Here is a 23,522-nt window from a genome sequence, read left to right on the forward strand (position 1 = left end):
GCCAGATCTTCAATGTTTTGTACTCATTTGAAAGGTCTTTTGATAACCTAACCAACGATGGGTCGGATTATGGATTCGGACATAGTTTACATACATTTAAGTGAGATCCGGCTTCAAAAATGTACATAAATATCACTTAAGTGATCATATCTCGAGACAGGGTTGCCAAATCTTCAATGTTTTGGACTCATTGGAAAGGTCTTTCGATTACCTAACCAACGATGGGTTGGATGTTGAATCCGGACATAGTTATCATATAGATAAGTGAGATCCGGCATCAAAATTCCAGCACTCGATTCGCAACTCTGACACTTTTTTATACGTAACTTTTGAACTACTTATCAGATCTTCAAACAATTCAATAGTGCAGTATGGGGCACCAAACCGGATCGAATGCAACTTGTTTGACTCAAATCGGATCAGCCAGTGCCGAGAAAACTTGGCAAGAATTTTGAGTACCAAGGGGAATACGCACACACATACACACACACACACAGACATTTGTTCAGTTTTCGATTCTGAGTCGATAGGTATACATGAATATAGGTCTTTGACCTGTTTTTCAAAAGTTCATTTTTAGAGCAGGATTATAGCCTTACCTCAGTGAGGAAGGCAAAACAAAAACTTTAAATCATCTCAAAAACCCAAATTTCCATTTTTTTTTATCTCAGTTTTTTTATTTGAAAAAATAAAATTTTATGATTTAAGGTTTGAAGAATTTTAGCATTTATTTTCTTTTTGGATTTTAGAGTTTTTTCATTTTTTTATTTTCTGATCTTCTAGTTTTCTTAAGATTTTCAGGAAAGTGCAAATTTTACCGTTTTACAGGCAAATATCACCGGATTTTTTTTATATCGTTGTTCAGCATGCCAAACCATACCAAAAAACGTTTTAATTTTGGAATAACCAAAATTGAGGACATATGAATTTGAAAATTCAATGACCTAAGAATTAAAAAATAAAGTTTGTTTGTTTATTGATTGTTTGTATAATCAGAAATACTAAAACAGAAAAAACTCTAAATTTTTAATCTCTAAAATTCAAATTTCCAAAATTTCTTGGAATTCTGAAATTTTAAATTCTTTTAAATTTGGAATTAAAAAAACACAGTTTTATGATTCTAGAATTTTATAATTTCAGAATTGGGTACTAAAGCCCTATGTCAATTTGTATGTACAACGGTGAAAAACACGATTAAAAACCATTTCCAATCACTTTTTTTTATTTGAATGCAAAAAAAAATTACAAGACAACATTTTTTCGATTGATAAACTATGGTCCCCTTGAAACGAGCTGTCAAGTAGGACCTATTCTATCAAGAAGGATCATGAAGTTATTTTTTTTAAAATTCAATTAAAAATCCATTTTAAATCCTTTGTGGTCGTTCAAAGGGTCATTGTACTCAGAAAAATAAGCTTTATCGTTATGAGCAATAATATCACAAATTTAAACTTCATTTTAGGACCCAATTCTAGAGTTTAAGATTTTTTTCAATATTAGAATTCTGATTTTCTTGTTTTTATAGATCTTCTGAAAAGAGAAAATTTGTAAATTTTCCGGGAAAATTTCACGGGTTTTTTTCTAAAGGGTTGTTTAGCATGCCGAAATATACCGAATAATGCTTTTAATTTGGATATTAAAAAAAACTTATAATTTTGATGATTTTTATTTAAAAAAATTCTGATGGTGAACATTTGACATTTTTCCGAGCAAATTTCACCGGATTTTTTTCTATAAGGCTTTCTAGGCCAAGTGAAAAGAATATAATTTAACCCAAAAATGTCGAACTTCTCTTCACTGTGTCCTGATGCAAATATTGATCGAGCTCGAGCTGTCACAGTCCTGCGAAGTATGTTGGCTGACATATCGGGCGGTGAATAAAAAAAACTAGCTAGAATTCGCCTGACAAAAAAACTTTTGCTTGAAAGAGATAGGAAACCTGATGCAAACAAACGTCCAGCTGCCATGTAAACATACTTTGAATGTGTTAGTGAATTTCTGACTAGAAAGCCTTATAGGGTTGTTTAGAATGCCAAAATGAAAATACCGAAAAACGTTTTTAAAACAAAAATATTTTTTAAAAATATAATTCAAATAAAAATATTTTTTTTTTTTGAAAACACAGAAAAAACCGGTAAAATTTTTCCGGAAAATGGTCAAATTTACAATAAAAAATCATATAAATTTCGGATATGACAGCTGAAAAACCCGCCTTATCTTATCTACGCTGAACTTGATTTACTCCTTTTATGTGTAGGTGCTACTCTTGGAATAACTCATAACTCTGCAGAAGTCGGCGAAATTAGAAATTTTTGAGGAGTCGATCGAATTTTGGAAGCCAATGTCGTAGTTGGAGTTTTTATTGTTGAAGTTGAAGCTGTGACAAATCTTGAAACGCTGTCAAACCTACGAACCTCCACTGTACCAAGCGCCCGAGGGCCCAAGGCGTGTGCGTACATAAAACTCCAATCGCAGGAGGACCGTTCCCCCGCCCTCACAGCGTCGTCCTATCTGACACGGTCAATCTCTCCCGAACCGCCACAGCCAATAAAAGCCAATTACGTAAAATGCAACGTAAATTTAATCAAGACCCATCCCGAAAAAGGGCACCACCACCACCTCGCGGCACGCGGCCTACTGCGCACCGAAACGTCAGACGTTAGAGGGTGGGCGGCAGCAGTCGGTATCTAATTTTTAATGGGAAAATGATGGCCAAGAGAACATCATCGTCGTGCTGCACGCGAAGAGGTGGCCACCGCCAGGTGTCTCTGCTAGTGGGGGCCCATTAACAGCGCTCTTCCTGTCCGGCCGGGCCAATTCGAACCATCTATCAGTGGACTTTATTGTTATTGAACAGATACGACTGCTACGGCGGAGACGGCGACGACAGGTGCGGTGTAGCAGGCCTAGACGACGCTCGGGTTGCTGCGATCGTCGTCTTGCGGCCTGCTACGACGACCAGGTGCTAATAGATTCACGCAGGCCGCAGTTAATGGACAATATTCCTAATATGAAAAGGGAAATTTGATGGCTCGACGATCTCCTTCTGTCCGGTTTTATGTCCCTCGACGACAACCGTTTGAATGGGATTTTGATGTCGGCGTTTATGGGCTTGTTGATATTTGAATAATTGAAATGGGCGGTTTTATTGGACGGTGTAAGAGGGACCCCGCTTATCGCGGCGTCCTAAACATCGTGTAATACCAACAGGAAATGGCTTCTCTTCGCCCACGTCCACGGACTTTCATTCAAGATTAGTAGGCCTAGAGGTTGAGCGTCCGTTTATGATTTATAGTCAAAACAAACATTCCACAAAAGACCAACTACCCTAATTGGAGGCCCAGGAGGCTGGTCAAATTTGCATAACTTATGGCACCACCAGCCTACTGCGTTGAACCAGCTGCTGTGGTGTGCGCCCAAAAACGGATGAGAATCCGCAATAGGCGCGCCCGCCCCGTAGAAATTAGACATAAACTGCAAATTACTTATCATTATGTCCAAACCAATCAAATAATAATAATCATCACTTGGACTTCCGCCCGTCTTCTCGTTGGGACTAGCGAAGAGGGTCTTTTTCGAGAAACAGATTAGGTCGACGACGATTTTTGGGAGGGGGTTCCCACGGCACTTTCGACGCGGATGCCCCTGCGGGGCTAATGGACCTCTTTTTAGCGGGATGACAACGCTGAAGGTGATGAAAAGTTTGGGTTTAGGTCGACTTGCTAAAAATTTTGACAGTTGCTCACCTTCAGCGATGATTGCATTGGTCGCAATCAATGCAAGTGGCAAAGGAAGTAAGCATCTGTCAAACGCAGCTGTTCTTCTTGCTCAACTTTTTCCCAGGGATTCAACTCAAGATATTAAATTCTCATTCGGCAAGAACCAAATAAGCTCGAAAATAAACTCAACCATCTCATTAGCATAATTAAGTCTTACAAATCTGCATTTTTTTCTCCGTCCTTCTTTCAGATGGTTCTGATTGACCGGTGACACCACAGAGGAAAGAGACGCGGGAAACGGAAAATGCATCACAACGTCACTGCCATCATCAGTTCAACGCCAGCAAACTGCCAACAATCTCCGGACCCCGGACTGATCCCCGCTAATTGCGCCCGCTCGATCGCACCGTCGTCGCGCCTCAATTTAAAAACATTTAAATTTTCGTAATCTTCCCAAACGGCCCGCGATTAAAAAGTGGAAGAAAAATAATTTCGCCTTTTTAGAACCCAAACCAAATCAGTTCGACCCTCGAATATTTATGTTGGAACTCATCACGAATGGCATAATGACTTCATCGGGCATGGACATCAGTGAATCGTTTCGGCCCGAAGATCTGGGAAAGACGGACTTTTTCGACTTTGTCGGCAGTGCGGGAACCCGGGACGCCGCCAATGGTGGCCAGAGTGAGGAAACTGCAACGAGTGTCGCCGCGGATCGACCTCCGGGGGTTGGGGGAGGAGGTGGTGGCGGTGGAAGTTCGGGAACGTCGTCCTCCTCCTCCGCCAGCAGCAGTAGGAACGGGCCGGATGGCGGAGTCAACGGAAGTGGTGGTTCGGTGGCGGACAGTGGGAACGGGTCCAGTGGGAGCAGCACCAGCAATAACCAGCCTCTGCAGGGATTCGATCAGGTGAGTGAATGAATTGTGATCAAATTTGAGTCTTTTTCCGCGAGCGTGTAGTTGCTTGGCGCTGTCAATCTTGCCGTTCAAGTAGCTGTCAAATCTGGCAAGATTCATCAATCGAAGGTTAAACAAGAATGTTCCCAACAAATATGTAACAAATAATGAAATTGCGATAAAAGTGCAATTCGATTTGTAATTATAATAAATTCCGGACAAGATTCTTCATTTGAAGAATAGAATGGATAAAGAAATTATTATAACATAATACTTATTGGACCTATCAATTTAAGCAAGACTTGTTTTTTAAGGGTTGTTCGACTATATTTGTTGTCATTTGTCTAAATCAATATTTGTACGATAGATCATCAAAACTTCTTTTTTTCGATTTTCATCTTATTGCCTTGTAAATTTTAGCAAGATTCTTCATCAACGAAATAACCCCTAATTTTCCTACACATTGAAGCTCGGAAAAAAACGTGATCAAGAAAAGTTGTGCTTTTTTTTCTTAAATTTCATGAAATTCTTAAAATTATTGAAATTCTTTAAATTCTTGAAATTTTTGAAATTCTTGAAATTCTTAAAATTCTTGAATTTTTTGAAATTCTTAAAATTCTTATTTTTTTTGAAATTCTTGAAATTCTTAAAATTCTTGAAATTCTTGAAATTCTTGAAATTCTTGAAATCCTTGAAATTCTTGAAATTCTTAAAATTAGTGAAATTCTTGAAATTCTTAAATAACCCCTAATTTTCCTACACATTGAAGCTCGGAAAAAACGTGATCAAGAAAAGTTGCGCTTTTTTTTCTTAAATTTCATGAAATTCTTAAAATTATTGAAATTCTTTAAATTCTTGAAATTTTTGAAATTCTTGAAATTCTTGAAATTCTTAAAATTCTTGAATTTTTTGAAATTCTTAAAATTCTTATTTTTTTTGAAATTCTTGAAATTCTTAAAATTTTTGAAATTCTTGAAATTCTTGAAATTCTTGAAATTCTTGAAATTCTTGAAATTCTTAAAATTAGTGAAAATCTTGAAATTCTTAAAATTCTTAAAATTCTTGAAATTCTTGAAATTCTTGAAATTCTTGAAATTCTTGAAATTTTTGAAATTCTTGAAATTCTTGAAATTCTTGAAATTCTTGAAATTCTTGAAATTCATGAAATTTTGAAATTCTTGAAATTCTTGAAATTCTTGAAATTCTTAAAATTCTAGAAATTCTTGAAATTCTTGAAATTTTTGAAATTCTTGAAATTCTTGAAATTCTTGAAATTCTTGAAATTCTTGAAATTCTTGAAATTCTTGAAATTCTTGAAATTCTTGAAATTCTTGAAATTCTTGAAATTCTTGAAATTCTTGAAATTCTTAAAATTCTTGAAATTCTTAAAATTCTTAAAATTCTTGAAATTCTTGAAATTCTTGAAATTCTTGAAATTCTTGAAATTCTTAAAATTCTTGAAATTCTTGAAATTCTTGAAATTCTTGAAATTCTTGAAATTCTTGAAATTCTTGAAATTCTTAAAATTCTTGAAATTCTTGAAATTCTTGAAATTCTTGAAATTCTTGAAAATCTTGAAATTCTTGAAATTCTTGAAATTCTTGAAATTCTTGAAATTCTTGAAATTCTTGAAATTCTTGAAATTCTTGAAATTCTTGAAATTCTTGAAATTCTTGAAATTCTTGAAATTCTTGAAATTCTTGAAATTCTTGAAATTCTTGAAATTCTTGGAATTTTTGAAATTCTTGAAATTCTTGAAATTCTTGAAATTCTTGAAATTCTTGAAATTCTTGAAATTCTTAAAATTCTTGAAATTCTTGAAATTCTTAAAATTCCTGAAATTCTTGTTCCTCGGACAATTTTACCTAATAATCAATGTAAAACTCAAACTAAAATGAACTATTGGCGAGATACAGCGATTTTACTGAAAAAAGTTTGATTTTGCGCAGCAAAATAAAAAAAACAGAAAATTCTACTTTAACACCTTAAATTTAAAAAAATGCATTTCAAAATTAACAAACAAAACAAAATTAAAGAATAAAAGAGTATCAAAAAAGTATGGATTTTTTTAAATTATATAAAATATAAAAAAGGAATTCAAAATTTCGGAATTTTAACAAATTGGAATTGTATATATGTGATTCTGATTTACATATATGTTTCTGAATTATTGTCTATTTATTTTTTTATTCGTTGAATTCATGATTTTTTTCTTGTTTTCGTAACATTTATTTTTGCTTTTTTTTAATACTTTTTTTTTCAATTTAAATTTTAGAAATTTTGATCTATCGTTTTTTTAACTAAATTCTTGAGGTAATTTTTTAAATCTTTAAGTGTTTCAATTTTGAATGGCAATTGTTTTAAATTTAAAAGTTTTGAATATTTTTGTTGATGTATTACAATACCTTGTGATTTCTTTATTTTAAAATTTTAAGCTTAAAAAAATCTTTTTTTTTTGAATAAAATATTGTTTTTATTTTGAATAAATTTTTATATTTCTGATTTTTTACTGTTTTGATTATCATTTTTTTATATTTTTGAATTTAAAATTTCAGAGTTTCCGAATTTCTGATCTTTTAATTTTGGATTGCTTTTTTTAATTTGAATGTTTAGAATTTTTGAAATTTTTAAATTTTTAAAATGTTATGTTTGCAGTTTAAAACATTGATTTTTTTCATTAATTTGTTTTATTGCTTAAATTTTGAAAATATTCAATTCCAGAATTATCCTGAATTCCTGAACTCTTTTTTTGATGAACTTTTTTATGTTAAATTTTGAATTGTAGTTATTCTTGCATGCTTAATTTTAAATTGCAGTTATTTTTTAAGGTAAAACTTTTGAGTTTTTGATTTTGAAAAAAAATCAATCTTATTTTTTTATAAATTAAGGATTTTTTTAGTTATTGAATTTGTGAACCTTCGTTTTTTTTATTCAGTTTCCAATATTGCCTATCACCCCTGCACTAATTTGCATTTTCTCTCAAACAAACTGAATTTCTAAAGTATTTTACATTGAGAGTATTGAAAGGACGTGCAGATACAAATCTAAAACATTTTTGGAATTTGTTTAATCATAAATCGATCGAAATACAGCTTTGTTTACAAAAGGTTCTTCGGACCAATTGAAAACTAACCCAAAATATGTATTTCAGGTTCCTTTTTTCATTTTTCTAATTTTGGAATTCATGTTTTTATTTTTATTTGCAAGTTTTTTGTCTCTAATTTTTTTTTTCAGAATTTGTGTTTTATTTCATTGGCAGAAAATTAAATGTTTTTTGTTATGCCTTTCCAAGAAAAATCTATCAAACTTAAATGCTCCTGCCAAGCTGTCAATTCCGCCAAGATTCCTCAACCTAAAGGCATCCCGTGCTATAATTTGTCATAATTATCCGCTTTAATCGCACAACAAGATGTCACCCCGATTCCAATCATCGTTGGAACTAATCTAATCTGCACCGCCAACGACAACCTCGACGACGACACTAATGGACGGACACAAACTACTCCGGCGATGAACAACCGGGCAGTGTTCCCAGCCCCAGCTCACCCATTTGCCTCTCGTCCGGCGATAATGACGATAATGGCGATAATGGTGATTAGCGCAAGTGGAGCCGTCACGTTGCGCAAATCGCGAATAATTCGATTACGGGGTTTACAAGAAGCTGCGCAAGTTACGCACACTGGAATCAATTAAGCCGATGGGCTTAAGGCCGGTTCCGACCCCGTTAGAAGTGATGCCGCGACATGATTTGCCTATCGTCGCGTAGCGACGAGCAACTCAATTGGATTACCTGACAGGTTTCTGTTTAATGTTTTGATTGGGTTTCTGTGCCTTCTGTCAAACGCGGCCCATCAACCTGTCACATTGTGCGTGTCGCGCGGATTAGCTGTCACTTTGACATTAACGAGCTCGCCTAATGATCGGGGAGGGAGACAAAAGTCACTCAAAATCGAAAGTGTGACCCCAATGTCGTCCCACACGCAGTGCGGCCTTTTGGCATTTGGCTTGCAAGAGGGGAAATTCCTGGTCCGGCTTGCTTCATTAGTGAGCGCACCGAACTAATGAGCTTCATCGTTTGTCAGAAAGCAAAACAAAGCTCTAAATTCACTCAAAAAAATCGCTTCCAGAGACACGCGAAAACAGTCAGTCGACGAAAAAATGTCAACAAAGAGCTGTCACTTTTAAATATTGATCTACGTCGAGCGATTTTTCGCTGATGTCGGCCCGACAAGCCAGAAATCAAGCAATTTCTTACCGGGTAAACACTCAAATCAGCGTGTTTTCGCCTACTGAGTGTACGCAAAAGACAACAAACACCGAGGGGTCCACCGGCGATCGATTTACGAGTGCAAACAAACGGTACACACTGCCGGGATGATGATGATGCTGACGAGGACGACCACGGGGCACGATTAATTCCCATATATTTATAGAAGTTCTACAATAAAACGGCCCTCCCGCTCGTGCTTCCACCTGTTGCACAGCTTAGAGTGGAGGATGTCGACTCCGACGTACGTCGACGGGGGGTAATAAATTATGGTTCCTCACCAACTCTCCCCTCTAGCTTCCTCGTGCAAAATCCCCCTCCTGGATGATTTACGGTCTGCTAAACGATCTGCTCAGCAAACCCAAAGAATCCGATTCGATTCGGTAGGAAATCGTGATCGTGGTGTTTTTTACCTCGCTTCAGTCGATCAAGTCGATCTCGACGAATGCCGATGTCGATTGCGTCATTTCTAATTCCAAACATTTAGCCCGGCCACCCCTCGCACAGACGAAATGTCTCTCGATCTCATCTGCGGCGTTTGGAAGATCTGCCAATTTCGACGCCTTTAGGTCAAAAACGTGACACGCATGATCGGGAGATCCCACGTGGGTGGTTAGGTTAGGATTCCATGCCAAACGGCCATTTCTAGATCTAATTAATTGCCATACGGCACGCAATAGAAAGGAGCCCTCACCAGCGGCAGCAGGTCGTAATCGTGTTTTAATCGGAGCGGCGGTCGGAGTTTGATTGCGATGTTACGGGGGGAAACTTGATCTGCCGCCCACCTCACTGCTGCGTCGATCGAAAGTCGACTAATTAGGGGGGACCCTTGAGGAGTAGGTCGATCTTTTATCTATCTTTGATTTTTTAGTTGGTTGAAAAAACCCTGCAGCAAAATTATTTGACGGGGTTTAAACTCATAAAAAGGTTATGTTTTGTAAGCGTGTACAACTGACGTTTTTGACAACTGTCATGTTGTTTTCATACACGTTTAAAATTACTCAGGTTTCGTCGAAACCAAACCTACTCAGAAATGAGTAAATGATTCATCTGTCAGATTTGAGTAAATGTCGCTCAAAATTCAACGAAAACTGAGTGAAATATACCTTTTTCAATTTTTTCACTTTTTTTCACTTTTTTCACTTTTTTCACTTTTTTTCACTTTTTTCACTTTTTTCACTTTTTTCACTTTTTTCACTTTTTTCACTTTTTTCACTTTTTTCACTTTTTTCACTTTTTTCACTTTTTTTCACTTTTTTCACTTTTTCACTTTTTTTACTTTTTTTTACTTTTTTTACTTTTTTCACTTTTTTCACTTTTTTCACTTTTTTCACGTTTTTCACGTTTTTCACTTTTTTCACTTTTTTCACTTTTTCACTTTTTCACTTTTTCACTTTTTCACTTTTTCACTTTTTCACTTTTTCACTTTTTCACTTTTTCACTTTTTCACTTTTTCACTTTTTCACTTTTTCACTTTTTCACTTTTTCACTTTTTCACTTTTTCACTTTTTTCACTTTTTTCACTTTTTTCACTTTTTTCACTTTTTTTACTTTTTTCACTTTTTTCACTTTTTTCACTTTTTTCACTTTTTTCACTTTTTTCACTTTTTTCACTTTTTTCACTTTTTTCACTTTTTTCACTTTTTTCACTTTTTTCACTTTTTTCACTTTTTTCACTTTTTTCACTTTTTTCACTTTTTTCACTTTTTTCACTTTTTTCACTTTTTTCACTTTTTTCACTTTTTTCACTTTTTTCACTTTTTTCACTTTTTTCACTTTTTTCACTTTTTTCACTTTTTTGACTTTTTTGACTTTTTTCACTTTTTTTACTTTTTTGACTTTTTTGACTTTTTTCACTTTTTTCACTTTTTTTTACTTTTTTCACTTTTTTCACTCTTTTAACTTTTTCATTTTTTTTCACTTTTTTCACTTTTTTCACTCTTTTCACTTTTTTCACTTTTTTTACTCTTTTCACTTTTTCACTTTTTTCACTTTTTTCTCTTTTTTCACTTTTTTCACTTTTTTCACTTTTTTCACGTTTTTCACTGCATTTTCAGTTTATTAGATTTTTATTTTAAAACACTCAAATTTTCACAAAATACTGTAGATTTTTTCAATTCGCAATTGAAGCGGAATTTTTGAACGCATTTTTACAATTATTTTGTAATTCACTAAAATTTTCGTAAAATATCGTAAGTTTTTGCAATAGGCATAGGTTCAAAGAAAGCTAAATTTTATTTAAATATCGATTCATTTGATAATCTTGCATATTTTTTTAAATTTTTTATTATTTAAAAAAAACAGGATATTTTGTGAAAATTTTAGTATTTTCAAAAAAACCTTTAATAACGTGAAAATTCATACAAAATTTCGCTTCGTTTGATACCCATGTTGCAAATTAAAAAAAAAATCTTTAAAACAAAATGATATTTTGTAAAAATGTTAGTACTTTCCAAAAAATATTATTAATAAGGTGAACAATCCTACTAAATTTCGCTTTGTTTGGTTCGAACGATTCGAATTTTTTTTTTTGTATTTTCGAAAAAGTACGGTATTTTGTAAAATTTTAGTTTAAAAAAAACAAATGAAGTGAAAGAGCATACCCAATTTTGCTTCGTTTGACACCCATATTGCAAATTTCGAAAATTTGAGTATTTTAGAAAAAAACCGTATTTTGTGAAAATTTTACTATTTGTAGATAAAAACTCTAACAAAGTGGAAAACCATACAAAATTTCGCTTCGTTCAATACCCAAATTGCAAATTTGAAAATTTAAGTTTTAAAAAAAATATTTTTTTTAGTTTAAAATTTTTCAAAAAAAAACTAATGAAGTACAAAGCATACAAAGCATTGTGAAAATGTTAGTACTTTCGAAAATACGGTATTTTGTGAATAATTGTGAGTATTAATACTCTGAACCCTATTTTAATTTAACACAATTTTTTTGTTTTTGATTTTTTTACTTAATTTTATCGTACAAAGGTAATTTATTTTCTCAGTGTAATTGAGCGTTCTTTTTTTACGTAACGCAGTAGGGGAAAGGGGATCGAAGGGCTTGTTATGATCCAAACAAAAATTAAAATTTGTATGTATATTTTGTTACGAGTGGGGGTCCAAAAATCTTTTTTTTGCGTTACGTAATAAAAGAACGTTCTCTAACTGAAAACTAAATTGTGAATTATGCACGCTTAGATAAAATTACCATAAATTGTGTTAAATTTTCTCCATTAAATTCATGTTACAATTTATTACATTTATTTAATGTAGCTAAATTAACTAAACTTTATCGTAAAAGGGTTATTTATTTTCTCAGAAATTTTACACACTTAGATTAAATTACAAAAAAAATGTGTTGAAAGTTTTACTTTTATTTACAATACCGCAATCTTTTCCATCATAATATTTGCTTTTTCATCATAAAAAAGCTCTACAATTCTTCCAGTAAACCACAAACTAAATCTCCACCCAAAACCCGTGGGTCAGACCACACCGTTTAGCCAGTTGTAAATCACAGGAGGGAAATTAGTTTTGCCTTCCATCTGGACTACCCAGCCACGGCACAACCCCAGCTCTAAACACACATCAAACTTGGTCCAATTAATACCATAAAGATAGATTTATCGCTCGTAAAAAGTTATTAAAATTTTACCCTGGCGCGGCGCAGCTCTTGTGGGTCTTGAGATTATTTTTTTTTCATGAATGGAGGGTCCCCTCCCCTGTTGTTGTGACAGCCAAGTGCCAAAGTGGAAGAATGCACGGTGGGTGTAAATTGTGCCCTGAAGTAGCTTTTCGGTTGATTGCTGGAAGACTTGTAAGAAAAAAAACTGGGCTGGATTTAAGTGCATTTTGGGAGCGGCTTTTTTTAAATACTTACCATTTTTTTGCGCTTGAATCATTATGAGCGTGTAAAAGTGACAGCTTCGATACACTTGTCATTCAGTTTGAACTCAAATTTGGGTAAATTTCACTAAGTTGAATATTGACGAAATTCCGGATTTGACATTTGCCTCACCCATGAACTCAACTAAAATTACTCAGTTTTCGTCAAAGTCAAATCTACTCAAAATTGAGTTAAGAGGGCATAGTCAAATTTGGGTAGATTAAAAAAACATGTGAATAAATTTTACTCAGTTTTCATTGAAGTTAAATTCACCCAAATATGGTTGTTACCTTTTAAACTTATTTCTGAGTTAGTTCAGTTTGGACAAAACTAAGTGATTTTGATTGCGAGTGTATTTTTTTCTCAAGATGACAGTTGTTTATTTGTCAACAAAAGGTGCACGCTGACAAAATAAGATTGATTTATGGGTTATTAAGAAAAGCTAAAATATTCTTGTTAAGGTGAAATCTACTAAATTTTTACAGTTTCAACTTTCTGACTAAAATTGTGACAATTTGACGTCGCTAACCTTTATCAACCAGTGGTGTTAATGGTCCCCACCTTAGAGAGGACCGCGAAGATCCCCGCGTGTTGGAAGGTAATTCACTGCGTAGCTTCCAGTCTTTTCCGGGCTTCTTCAAATTGCATACATGCAGCAGAATAAATATGTATGTTATGATAGTTATGATTAGGAGAAGCCGAGCCAAGCCAAGTCGTGGGCTATAAATTTCCAATCCCGAAACGACCTCAACAACGAGATCTCCCCGGCATCTCTCTCCAAGTTTTTGCTTGTAGCAGCAGCAGCCAGAAGAAGATGATGATGATGATGGAGTCTCGGATCGCAGGTCGATAAGAGAGAACTGGTTTTTCAGCTGAAAATGCTACAAGGAATAGTATTTTTTTGCTGCGTAAAGGTTTGCTTAGAAGTCCTCCGGGAATTAGGGTTGACAGATGGGATTTTAGGTGAAAATACGTGAATTTCTGAATTTTCAGAACGCAAAACTTTTATTTCACCTTTTTGAAATAAAATTTAAAGTTTAAAAGTGTAAATTCAATGTTAATAATTGTTATCTTTCAGTGAGCGTGCACACTTGACAGTTGCACGCAAAATCTAGACGGTCAGGCCTACCTCGAAAAATTAACCGCAAAGACGATTCGTTGAATTTAGTTTTCAACGCTGGTAACTCTGATCTTAAGGACCAACGGACCATCCGCGAACAACGGTGTGTACACGGCGGAGGAGGGTAATATATTTTCCTAATGAAACAGAGAAATAAAACGGTACGTAAAGGCCCCGCAGTCGATCGTCGCGAGGAGGTTGAAGAAATATGTTTGCTAATACCCCTCAAGATCTCCACTGGCTCGGTGGTGCGTAGTGTCGTTAGCAGAAGATGAAATGGTAACTGGAACTTTGAGATCGTCGTCGGACCACGGAAAGGTGCCAGGGCGCGCGGCCAGCGAGTCGCTGGAAACGATTATAGATTATAAATGAAGATTACATTTAATGCCATACGAATAGCGAAGTAGCTGTTGCTGCTGCTGCAGCAGCACGGGGTCCGTCCTCGAACTGCCAATAGGCGCTTGGTCTAATGAAAGTTTATTATCTCACTGCTGCCTAGGTTGTGGGATGTCTGGAGCCCTGCGGGCAGATCCCGCGCACATGAATGACGATGATTTACAACTGCGCCATCGTCTGCGTAAATCAACTTCAACTGTCTTCGAGCTGGAGAAGTGGGATGCGCCGATGCGACTCTGAAGAAACTCGTTTAGCCTGGCCATCGGTCAATCAATTAACGCCGCCCTCTCCTTCCTCTACGTGGAGAAAAGCGAAAGCCTTCCGATTCTAGGGAAGAAGGAAGCGTCAAGATTTATTTTGAGAAAGAAAACGCTTTTTAACCCATGCAGCAAAAGTTATTTAATGTAATTTAACTTCAAAATTCCCTTAAATTCTTTTAGCGTGTTACGAATGTAAACAAACGTTTGACATCTTGAGCTCATTTTAAGTTGGAGCAACCCATTTTCAAACATCATTTACTCTATTTCTGGGTAAACTTTGCTTTGTTGTTGACAATGTTCGGTTTGTTGTCTTGCGATGAAGAGTGCTCAATTTTATGCTCAGAAAGAAGGAAATGTCAAATGTTTTGATTGGAGAGAGAAAACGCTTTTAAGCAGCAAAAAATCTTTCTACCTCAAAATTCTCCTTAAACTCTTTTAGCGTGTAACGAATGTGAATTAACTCATGTTAGGTTGGAGTTACCAGTCCTAAACATCACTCACTTTGTTTTTGGGTAAGGTTTGCTTTGTTGTTGTTAAATTTTTGCATCTGTCCAGACTTGAGTGAAATTCATTCAAAACCGTGACGTCAGAAATGAACTCAAATCACTCAAAGTTCATTTTGTGAGTGACTTTAACAGTTTAACAGGCCTAGTTTGACAGCTACATTGTCTCCAGTTTTCTGTGAGAGAGAAAAGGAGGCGAATACTTTATGAAAATCATACCTGTCAAAATTCCTAGCCTCAAAATTTTCTTTTCTCCTCTATTACTAATTTCTGAATACGTTCGGTTTTAAACAAAAGTGAGTGATTTGATATGTTTTGATGAAAAAACTAATAATTTGGATTTGCTTATTGAATGCGACTGAAAAATTCAAACGTAATAATTATTTTGGAAATTCTTAGATTCTTTATGATGCCGAATTTAAAAATGTCAAAGCTTTATATTAAATAGACGGATTTTGTTTATTGTTTGCCAACAATTATCACTAAATTGTCTGGCAGAATATTAAAAAAAATTAAACGGGAATTTAAAAATTCAGAAATTTAGACATTTTTCCATTCTAATTTAAAAATAAACAAAAAACTTAAATTTATACAAAACTAAAAATACAAAAATACCAAAAATATAAAAATATCTCCGAAGATTAAAATACGGCAAAGAATTATTCAGAAAATTCCAATATCAGAAATTTGAAAATTTAAGGACTCAAAAATTTTAAAATTTTTGGTTCAAAACAGTCGAAAATTCTAAATTTGGCATATTTATTAAAGTTTAAATATTCAATAATGCTACAATTGATTTTTCTACAGAAATTATAACATCACATTACAAAAACAATGAACCAAAATTAAAAAAAAAACAGAAATCAAGGAATATGGCTTTAAAAATACCTGATAACACATAATAAAAAAAATAATTCAAAAATTCAAATATTCTTTCTTCAAAATATTCAAAATCAAAAATTTAAAAATTCAAAGACTCCATAATTTAAAAATTCTTAATTCAAACATTAAAAATTCAAAAGGTCGAAAGTTCTATATTTGGAATATTCAGAACATACAAATTTATATATTTATAAGTATGAAATAATGCTACAATTGCTTTTTTCAAAAGAAATTATAACATCACATTCAAAAAACAATTAGTCAAAATTAAAAAAAAACATTAGAAAATCAAGGAATATGGCTCCAAAAATGTCTAATAACATGTCACAATTGAAAAAAACCTTCAAAAAAACAAAAATTCAAAGAATTCAAAATATCAAAATCCAAAAATTCCAAAATCTAAATATTCTTTATTCAAAATATTCAAAAAAAGGAAAAAAATCTAAATTTGGTAAGTTTTATAACATCAAAATTTAAATATTAAACTAGGGGGTGGACAGAATGGTTAATAGACTATTAACAAATTAAAATATTTGGTTAAAGTATCGACATTTCGTTAATTTATTGACGAGACCCCACCTTTTCATATTTACCGTATAAAAAAAAACCTTGGTTTCCCACCCTAACTCTATGAACGTGTGTAAGAAAAAAAATATATTTAGGACGCCATTTTTCATTGCTTTTGTTCCGTCGTGCTGATGTTGGAAGTTTTCGTTTTGTCGGTGTAGGAAAATACCCGGAAGGGACTTTGCGACGGAGAGATAAGTTTTCACCATTTTGACCAGCGACCGTGACCATCGGCGCGGTGCTGGAAAAGAACCGCTAGTGATAGCCGTACAACCGTGACTTCAATCCTAAGCCACCAGGACGAAAAAGGTGTCGTCCTGAGCTGCGAGGAATTCTATTCGGATGATGACGACGAAAACCAATCGCACTCCGGCCACTACGCTTGTTCCGGCACCTCCCAGATCGCGTTGTAGCCGCAAGAATTTTGATCTGCCCAAAAATATCCAGTCCCAGAAGAACCTGCTCCAACAGGCTGGTGTAAGGGTGCTTTTGTCGGATCAAGAGCACCGGTGGGATTGCCAGGAAATGGATGGATGCAACGGAAGCGACGCAAGAGCAGTTGGTGTCAGCGCAACCGGTGCCGCCAAAGCCTTTCTTGAATCACCCAACCCGAACTAACCTCTACTTTTTCTAGCGTAACAGAAAACAAAGCGTCGCTTCGGCCCGGAAACTTCAAAAATTTACGGAATTACGTCCACCTTCGGAGAGCTACGTTCGAGAAAGACGAAGGCAACGTAGCGCTTAGCCAAAAGTATAGCTTATACTTTCGCACGAGTGCCGAGCGGCGATCAAGATATGGAGCAGCTGATTCTGTCGTGAGCATGACGATCCAAAAACTTCCGGAGTACGGATACGACTTCCGAGTGTCATCAAATGATGTACGATTACCGGGACCATAGTTGGTCACGATAATATTCAAGACCCGCACACTTTCCGGCCAAACAACCCGCACCCCACGTGACACGGTCTAAAGAATCGCGTGCTGTTGAAAAATATCGAAAATTCTCGCAACGTTGAGTTCCATAACACGGCCCGGTACATGCCGGCGTCGTCCCGTCTGCCACTTTCCCAAGCAGTGTCTGGAAAAAAAAACCCAGACGCAACTTTACAATTGCGCCTTCGATCGACGGAAGTACAGATCCAGCATCGCCAACACGAGGCCACGTGACCTAGTATCAACATTCCCTGCTGGTGGCCAACTCTAATTAATCTTTGATATCGAAAACACCAAGCAGCTACGATGGACACGAGCCGATGGATTGGTGATTCTTGATGAATTTTTTTAGCAAAATTGTCAATAAACTAAATAAAACAAAATTATTTTTTTATTTATTCAAAACAAATTGGATGAAAGATCAAACTCGATCGGCCCCACATTCCTTATGCTTACTTGTGTGAATGTAAAAAATATTGTGAAGTCGTAAGTATGACTACGAGAAAAATGTGAAGTTGTGAACGTGATAGTGAAAAAGAATGCGAAAGGGTTAGTGTGATTGAAAAAAATGAGCGTGAAGTCAAAAATTCTGGTGAAGTCGTGAAAGCGATTAGGAATGAGTTTGTGAATGATTGTGAAAACGCGAGAGTGCTCGTGAAATCGTAATCATGTTGAGGAGAAGAGTATAACTTCACGCTGTGAAGTCGTGAGTGTTTGCGAAGAAAAGTGTAAAAACGTTTTTGTGATTGGAAAGAATAGTATGAAGTCAAGATTGTGGTTGAGAAGAAAATGTGATTGGTGGGGGACTGTGAAGTCGTGACTGTGTAAAGAAAACAGACTGTGAATAATTGGTAAGAAGGTTGATCAATTTCAGAGTGTTTAGGGAAAAGAGTGTGAAGTCGTAAGTCCGTATTCATTAGAACTGTCACGAAATTTATGTCGTGATGAGGGGATTCCTTCCGCCCATTTTGCTAAAATTCTGACGGCGTGGTCCACCACGTTCTTCCTGATGGTATTCTTCTGGATGATTGTCCCCGGAGGATTGATGATAAAAGTGTGATCCCGATGGCTGAAGAATTAATCATGATGAGTGTCGTAATTTATTTTTGCAAGCTAAAATCTGCTTACTTACCCGGAAGACTCTTCAAACCGATCGCCTCCGGATGATGATGCCCTCAAGAATCGTGACGTCCTAGGTTCATCATGGTGTCCTCCTCGCCTTGCATGACAAGGGTGATGACTAACCGATGTTCCGTTCATCGGTGACCTCGGTGCGTTGCCTCGATACTCGTCGTACTGGAGTACGCCAGTGAAAAGGGACCGCTTTCGGTTACTCTGATATTTTTCGTATTTTATGTTCACTCCAGTGCACTTGCTGGAAACAGATGCATCCGTCATCCCGCTTTCATCCGTCTCGGTTCGAACATCGTTCTTTTCACGTACTTACTGGTGCTCCGGTTACAAAACCATCCCCGCCATCAAAGCGTCTTCGGACAGCCGCGTATCTCCGGATCGAACGACGGATCGTGCTGGTTGCCAATATATTAATGGCAGCGTCAATATGTTGACGAACAGTAAAAACTTTGACTCTGTACACCCCCTAGATATTAAATAATTCTACAATTGATTTAAAAAAAAGAAATTATCACATTTCAAAAACAAAGAATCAAAATTTAAAATAAACTTAAAAATAAAAATTCAAAGATCAAGGGATATGGCTCTAAACATGTCTGATAACATATCACAAATAAAAAAATACTTCAAAAATTTGAAAAAAAAAATCGATAATTGGAAAATTCAACGAATCCAAAATTTAAAAAAATTCAAATATTTAAAATTTCCAAAAAATAATTATTCTTTATTGTGGAGTCTTTGAATTTAAAAATTCTTAATTCAAGCGTTGAAAATTCAAAAAGTCTTTCTTTCTATATTTGAAAAGTTCAGAACATCAAAATTTAAATATTAAATAATGCTTCAATTGATTTTTTTGAAGAAATTATAATATCACAAAGAATCAAAATTAAAAATAAACCTCAAATAAAAATTCAAAAATCAAGGAATAAGGCTCTTAAAATGTCTTATAACATATCACAAATAAAACAAATTACTTCGAAAATTCAAAAAACCTTAAATTGACAAATTCAAAAAGGCCAAAATTTAAAAACTCAATAATTCCAAAATTTAAATATTCTTTATGCAAAATATTCAGAAATTTCAAAGAGTCGAAATTTGTAAATTTGGTATGTTCAGAACATGAAAACTGTTTTTTTTAACGATATTATAATGTCACATTCAAAACACAAAGAATCAAAATTAAAAAAAAAAACAAAAATAAAAATTCAAAAATCAAGAATATTGCTCTAAAAAAGCCTGATAACATATCAAAAACAAAAAAAAAAACTTCAAAAATTCAAAAAATCAAAAATTGAAAAATTCCAAGAATCAAAAATTTATGGTTTTTGTTTTTGTTCCAAAATTTCAATATTCTCTATTTAAAATATTCTAAAACCAGAAATTTAAAAATTAGAGACCCCAAAATTTAAAAATTCTTAATTCAAACGTTAAAAATTGAAAAAAGTCGAAAATTCCTGATCTGGAAAATTTAGAACATCAAAATTAAAATATTAAATAATGCTACAATTGATTTCTTTAATGAAATAATAACACATTCAAAAAACAATTCATCAAACTATTGAAAATTCCAAAAATAATAATTCTAAAATTAAGGAATAGGACTCTAAAAATTTCTGATAACATATCACAAATAAAAAAATTACTTCAAAAAATCAAAAATTTAAAAATTCAAAGAATCCAAAATTTAAAAATCCCAAGCAAAATTGCGCAACTTTTCTTGACCGCGTTCCTTACGATTACCATACTGTACACAATGAGAAATATCTTTGTTTTAAACTTCAATTAAATCTAGGTGAAAATTAGTTTGAAATGTCATATAATTTTGAAAAAAAAAAACATTTTATGAATATTTAAACGCTTCTTCATCCTTTTTCTCTTAGCCCTAATTGAAATCACAGCAGAACCAAATACTACCCACTTCTAAACATTACTTACTCTGATTTTGGGTAAATCTTACTTTGTTGATGTCAAAATTCTGTACGACTCTTCGTACGACTACCTGTCTTGCGATGATAACTGCTCAATTTAGGCTCAAATAATTGTTTTTTTGCAGATTTATTAAATCTGCTCGCTCATCTACAATCACTCATATTTCCTCAAAACAAAAAACCTACTCAGAAATGAGTAAATGGGCACCTGTCAAATTTGATTGAATTCAACGAAAATTGAGTGAAAATCATTTAAGTCTGACAGATGCCTTATTTAATCGTTTCTGAATAGGTTCGGATTTGAAAATTGGTTTGAAATGTCATAAAATTTTTAAAAAACAAAAAGATATGAATATTGAAGCGCTTCTTCATCCATGTAACGCTTGATAACAAATCTCCATCTCTCAAACATTTGACGCTCGTTAGAAGCTCCACAAACCCGTTGACCATTGAATTAAACAAATCGCAATAAACTTTTTCGAAAAGGTCCACAAAACCAAAACGTTTCACCGTCCAGCGGACCATTTTACGACCGCTTTAATAAAGAAATTATTGTTATTTAATTCGCGCATTTAAAGTGCGCTTTGCGCAGGGGGTGAGCGTGCCGGGCGCCTATTTGCCGGACCACAATTTGTAAAATCCGTGTTTCTTTCTGAGCACCGCGGCTAAAAACTACCGCCGCCTCTACTTTAAGAGAAGCTAGTAGTAAACGAAAGCGAAGTAACTAGCGGAGAGCGCACACGAGTCCCGCACAAGAAAAATCAAATAAAAATAAACCATTAGAGGCGCATCCGCTCGGAGAGTGAAAGGATACCTTTTTGCGAACAATCTCGTAATTACCGAATGTGCGCAGCTTCGCTGCAGCGTGTATATTAGTTTGACGTTACGTTACCTGTTGGTTGACCACCTTGAACTTTGACAGTTTAGAATTAGTGATTGCAAGTTTTTAACCTTGATCTTTCTTCCGCAGTTCTGGGGACCTGACAAAGATGCGAACCGGCTCGACCAGACGATGTTCGACGACATCAACCGGTACTGCTGGATCCAGCAGCAGGGTAGCGGTCCCGGCCAGCAGCCGCAGCAGCAGGCTGGAGGAGCGGTCAGCAATACGGTTGCCGACACCGACGGACAGGTTTGTATTGCAAGCTGGAAGGGAAGAAAGACAAAGGGCTAACCTCACTCTCTCTTTCGCAGATCTACACTTTGACAGTATTGAATGGTGCGCCGGAACCGTGGGTCCTCCGGAAGGACCCCAGCGCGGCGGAACCACCCCCACCTGCCTCGAATCTCGATCTCGACACGATCCTCGGCGGCTTTCCGGGGTACGTCAAGACGGAGTGCTTCTCCTACGACGACAGTGGCTTCGGCACGGACCACCACGGCAAGGAGGACCAGCAACAGCAGTTGCTGAACCAGCAGCAGCAACAACAACACCAGCACCAGCAGCACCTTCACCAGCAAGTACAACAAATACCAGTGACATCCACCAACATCGTGCTGTCCAACAGCCTAATGGACCCGAACAGTGTGATAGCGTACCAGAACAACAACAACAACGACTGGCAGATGTCGGACCACAACGTGATAGAGCACGAGACGACATCGGAGTCGTTGCTTCGGTGTGCCCTTCAAGGCAAGGGTTACACCAAGGGAACGGCCGTCCAGCTGCAGAACGGCGGCATCACCGTCATCCCGGCCGGCCAAATCAAAGAGGAAGACCTGCGGCGACTGGTCTACACGGGCGAGGCCGACACGATGGCGTACGCCGACTCGACCCTGTCGGCGAACCCGCTCTTTGAAGATTCGACGTTACACTCGCCCGGCTCGAATCACAACCCTGCCGTCAACAACCCGCAGCACGTGCAACATCCGGTGGTCGGTGACCTCGGGTCGGGCGTGGTCGTCGACGACATGTTCCTCACGCTCGACTCGACCTTCACCGAGGACTACGAGAAGCTCAAACGGATCGCGTCCGAAGTGCAGCAGTTTTGTACAGACAACAACAACTACACCGAGATTATCGTCGAAACCGCCGCTGCCATCAACCAACACCAGAATCCTGCCCTCATCAGTAGCAATAACAGCCTAGTGATATCCAGTGCGGCGGCCAACGCCACCGGCCACCACGCAATATCGACGACCACGTCGTCCGACGTTGTCACGACAACCTCCACCACCAAGGTCAAAGCGCCTCGTTCATCCAAGAAGTACAAGCGATCTCTCAACAACAACAGTGCAAACTCCACCACTACCACAAACAACAACAACAACAGCATAGCCGTCAACAACAACAACAACACCAGCATGAGCAACCTGAACACGACGGCCGTCTCCATCCTCAGCAGCACCACCTCCAGCAGCCAAAACCCCAGCAGCAACCCCAGCCCCACCGGCCACTGTAACGGCCAGCGGAAGGAGCGCTCCCTCCACTACTGCTCGATCTGCTCCAAGGGCTTCAAGGACAAGTACTCCGTCAACGTGCACATCCGAACCCACACCGGTGAGAAACCCTTCGCCTGCTCCCTCTGCGGCAAAAGCTTCCGCCAGAAGGCCCACCTCGCGAAGCACTACCAGACGCACATGGCCCAGAAGAACCCCGCCGGAAACGTCAAAGCCGGCAAGCAAAGTCGAGCTGCCGCCGAACAGGCGGCGGCAGCTGCGGCCGCAGCCGCACTTCAGCAATCACCGGTTTCGGTTGCCGCTCCTCCTCCTCCGCTGCCCTCGCTGACGGCGGCGGGAACCCTCCAGTCGCAAGCGGTGGCCTCGTCCGGCGCCACGGCGGCGCCGATCCTACTCAACACTGCCACCATCGTTGCCAGCCGGTAATCCGGAGTTTCCTCGCTCTCTCGCTTTGAAGACACTTCCGAAAGTGGCGTTTTCTGGATTGAGTTTCTGTTCAAGTTTTAATTCTTGCATGATGCTAAAATTGTGGGTCATCAAAATATTTTCTTTTTAAGTTTTATTTCTATTTGACTCGTTCTCACCACACGACACCACAGTTCAACTTGAATGTCAACTTACCACTCGTTTGTTGTT

General features: G+C 36.6%; 2 protein-coding genes across 3 annotated transcripts in view; one reads left to right on the forward strand and one right to left on the reverse strand.

Annotated features, from left to right (window-relative positions):
* Positions 1 to 23,361, forward strand: part of LOC120417655 (uncharacterized) — a 212,976-nt gene extending 189,615 nt beyond the window's left edge. Inside the window, exons 4-6 of the mRNA XM_039579776.2 lie at positions 3,970 to 4,627; positions 21,457 to 21,618; positions 21,681 to 23,361. Coding sequence (XP_039435710.2) covers positions 4,259 to 4,627; positions 21,457 to 21,618; positions 21,681 to 23,312 — 2,163 coding nt within the window. The 5' untranslated portion in view covers positions 3,970 to 4,258 and the 3' untranslated portion in view covers positions 23,313 to 23,361. The remainder of the gene's footprint in view (positions 1 to 3,969; positions 4,628 to 21,456; positions 21,619 to 21,680) is intronic.
* On the reverse strand, positions 18,270 to 18,962 carry LOC120417654 (uncharacterized). 2 transcript variants are annotated; one of them, XR_005605493.2, is made up of 3 exons: positions 18,868 to 18,962; positions 18,557 to 18,799; positions 18,270 to 18,493 (listed from the first exon to the last, which is right to left on the reverse strand). XR_005605493.2 is itself a non-coding variant. In XM_039579775.2 (2 exons), the coding sequence occupies exons 1-2, from the start codon at positions 18,820 to 18,822 to the stop codon at positions 18,304 to 18,306; spliced, it is 456 nt and encodes a 151-aa protein (XP_039435709.1). In that variant the 5' UTR covers positions 18,823 to 18,880; the 3' UTR covers positions 18,270 to 18,303. The 2 variants fall into 2 exon arrangements, 1 of the variants encoding a protein (XP_039435709.1); XM_039579775.2 differs by having other exon boundaries at positions 18,557 to 18,880.
* Positions 23,362 to 23,522: the final 161 nt, after the last annotated feature.

The sequence above is a fragment of the Culex pipiens genome, chromosome 3, assembly GCF_016801865.2.
Source record: "Culex pipiens pallens isolate TS chromosome 3, TS_CPP_V2, whole genome shotgun sequence".
NCBI classification, from domain to species: domain Eukaryota; kingdom Metazoa; phylum Arthropoda; class Insecta; order Diptera; family Culicidae; genus Culex; species Culex pipiens.

What these genes read in the sequence shown, in the direction of transcription:
- LOC120417654 (XM_039579775.2), bottom strand. Translation starts at nt 18,822, where the DNA reads ATGACGGATGCATCTGTTTCCAGCAAGTGCACTGGAGTGAACATAAAA. An exon ending in CGGTTTGAAGAGTCTTCCGG is followed by an intron (nt 18,494 to 18,556) that starts GTAAGTAAGCAG and finishes TTAATTCTTCAG; the next exon opens with CCATCGGGATCACACTTTTA.